We start from the raw sequence: 2966 nt of genomic DNA, 5'->3' as shown, positions 1-2966 counted from the left end.
TATGCTTATGTGGGATTGGAATTTGCATTCTGTACAACTTGTTATTAGATTAGTTGGATTCCAGTTGAATATTCATTAATGTGGAATAGTGAATAGAAATCCATCCAGTGGCATTCAAGTGCTGTATAAACATTATCAGTTTTAGAAGATTTGATCACTGAAATGCTATCGTTTCAAAACAATATCGGTAGGGGGGAGGGGTGAAGAAAGGATTAAGAAGTATATAGTCGGATGTATGAGTGGTTAGTTAGGTAAAAAGGTATACCAAAATACCAATAGGATTCTTCCTGGAAGTATCATACAGTGCTAAAATCTTGCACGGTATTCATAAATTGTAATTAATTTTTTTGTTTGCCTTCAGATAATGGTTTGCAGACAGATGTCACAAAATTCATAGAAATAGTCGTTATATTTGTGGGTGTTTCTCCTCAAGTAGTATCTGCATTAGCCTCAAGCACATTTTTTTACTTTTGTGTTGTGTGTGTGGAGGTATATCAGGGGCTTCAGAGCCAAGAGATGTAATCATAATTTAAACAGTTATATATGGCTGTAGTAGGAATAGCAGCTAGGTAGTTGTTCATTGGCATGGCAACATATGCATGGCAACATATGCTTACAAATGGATTCTACCCCTTCAGGGTAGAGACATGGAGTGTGATAAAATCATCATAATTCTTCATCATGTAGGTGGCTCCAGAAGCATCAGCATAGTGTGCTCATCATAAGGCCTGTCCACACAAGAGGGCATGATTGATGTGCACACGGGAAGGCACATATAGAGATGACATCACAGGCAGTCACACTACTTGGTAAACAAGTAGTTTCCTTTACACTTGCTCACTGAAGTGCCCACCGATCATGACCACTTGTGTGGACAAGCCTGTGTTCTTTTGTCAGATTTTTTTCCATGTTGTTTTGCTTATCAGTTAAATTAGATATTGTATGTGGTCTGCCTTTATATGAGATTATATATCTGCATTATTATGTATATATCACCCCAAGGCTTAAAAAAAAAAAAAAAACAGGTTAAAATTACTTTCTGTGAATGAACCTTTTATTGTCATCCACATTTAAAATTACTTAAACATGTAAAAAATAAGTGATTTCTTGATTTTCATAATGTTATTTGATTTTTTTTTTTCTAATTAATGTTTTTTTTCTCTCTCTCAAAGGCATTCCTAACTGCAGTAATTGAAGCTTACCAGAAGACAAAGTGCTCCAAATAGGGACATCACATGGCGTTGCAGATGCATCCTACGACCTGGCGGGAGAAATGGACACTCATTGATCCCACTTCATCTCATGGGTCTTGAACAGATCCTTTGCCTTATGCAGTTATGATAGCCAGTATTTCAGTGAAAGAAAAACTAAAAAAATAAACCTGGTGTAAGGATATGATATTAAATGCTTTGAAGTATCAGAGAATGCCCATGATGAAACATTACACAGTTTTCAGACCTATTTGCATGCTGTACGGTGAGTGGGCATGGAATTCCAATATCATAGGTAACAACGTGCTTGTAAAAAATCACAAAACTTTAGGGACCTTCATATAAAAGCTGTCAAGTTTTTATCAAAGCTTTGCAGTGGGTTATCATCAGGGATGTTTAGCAACAAGTTTAAATTACAGCCTTAGATTACCTTTTTTTTTTACATGAATTCACATGCTTGCATTAACATTATATTAGATCAGTGCTTTTCCAATTTTATATTAAACCAAGTACTGTAATATATCAAAGTTGTTTGCATTGGTTAGTGGTCTGTGCAAACTATCTGCTATGCATAATACCATGAGTACATACCTGTACCAGTTGCTGTTTTGTGAAATTATTGTTCTGTGATTAATACATGTGCATCTCTTATATGGCTGGAAGAACATTTTATATTATTTTTAGATATACAGAAGAAAACATGAAACTTGCAAATACATGATAAATATTTACCACTATTGCTGTTACATTTATATGCTTTGTCTCTTTCTGCTAGAACCTATAATATGTTTTTTTGCTGCCTAGCATTGCAAAAAAAATAGTAGGGTCTTTGGGAGTGTTTTCACCGAACTAGTTGCCACATTTGTAATTATTGCATATTTTTAACATAATCTGAAAATACATGTGTGGCTTTTGGTAGTAAAATCTTGTAGTATATTGATTTTGTTCATGTCATTCAATTACTCAAGGCAATGTTTATTCTGTGTTAAATAGGCATGAATAAGTATTGAGTTTTTTCAGTTCTGTTATTATGCTCACCCTCTACTTAAAATGGTGGTCTGTCATATTTTTCACAAAGATAATATGAAAAATTATTCTGATACATAGCAAAACATACATGATAAAACACATAGTCAATAATAATTGCATAACCATAGTTTTGAATGAAAAAGTTAACAGAATGAATCTTTCAAAACATACTAGATGTCAGAAAAGGATTTCTAAAATTTAGCTAGCAATTACCATGATAACTGGCATATAGAGGAGTCTCCATCATCATGGCATTAATGAGGTAATAAATCATTGTGATAAGTGACAACCTGGAAATATTCATGAATTTAATTAGAAACCAAAGAAAGTCATGTAATGAGGTATATCTTTTTCACTCTACTTAGATGCACATTCAGGGAATATGTTGTGATCCAGACAGCACTGCATAAAGAACTTGAATGAAAAGCAATGGTTTTTTTTTATAATTCTTGTTTAATTTTGGTGTGTGTATGGTTTTATATGTTGGTTTCCAGTGTTAGGTATGTGACTTAATTTTTGTTGTTGTTAAAAAAGAGGAGTACTTATAATACAGAGAATACCACAGAAAAGTATCTGGGTATTTCTTAAGGTTTCTCTCTATGCTGCAACTTCTTCCTCAGACAAAAGAAAAAACTATATTGGAAGTTTTGCAACACAACTTACCTGTTATGAAATGGAATTTTGCTTCCACTCTACTTCAAGAAAAATTTATGAAAAATGAAATTG

General features: G+C 33.3%; 1 protein-coding gene across 6 annotated transcripts in view; it reads left to right on the top strand.

Moving 5' to 3' along the window:
• Positions 1 to 2966, top strand: part of LOC119582071 (vacuolar protein sorting-associated protein 13-like) — a 48363-nt gene that overhangs the window by 44918 nt on the left and 479 nt on the right. For 3 of the 6 annotated variants that reach the window (XM_037930315.1, XM_037930316.1, XM_037930314.1), the window contains one exon: positions 1173 to 2913. In XM_037930315.1, coding sequence (XP_037786243.1) covers positions 1173 to 1226 — 54 coding nt within the window. In that variant the 3' untranslated portion in view covers positions 1227 to 2913. Of the gene's footprint in view, positions 1 to 1172; positions 2961 to 2966 lie in introns of those variants that run through there. The other 3 variants (XM_037930317.1, XM_037930318.1, XM_037930319.1) reach the window with 2 other exon arrangements.

The sequence above is a fragment of the Penaeus monodon genome, chromosome 15 (assembly GCF_015228065.2).
Source record: "Penaeus monodon isolate SGIC_2016 chromosome 15, NSTDA_Pmon_1, whole genome shotgun sequence".
NCBI classification, from domain to species: Eukaryota; Metazoa; Arthropoda; class Malacostraca; order Decapoda; family Penaeidae; genus Penaeus; species Penaeus monodon.
The sequence above is the reverse complement of the archived record's forward strand: the minus strand, read 5'-3'. Positions and strand labels throughout refer to the sequence as shown.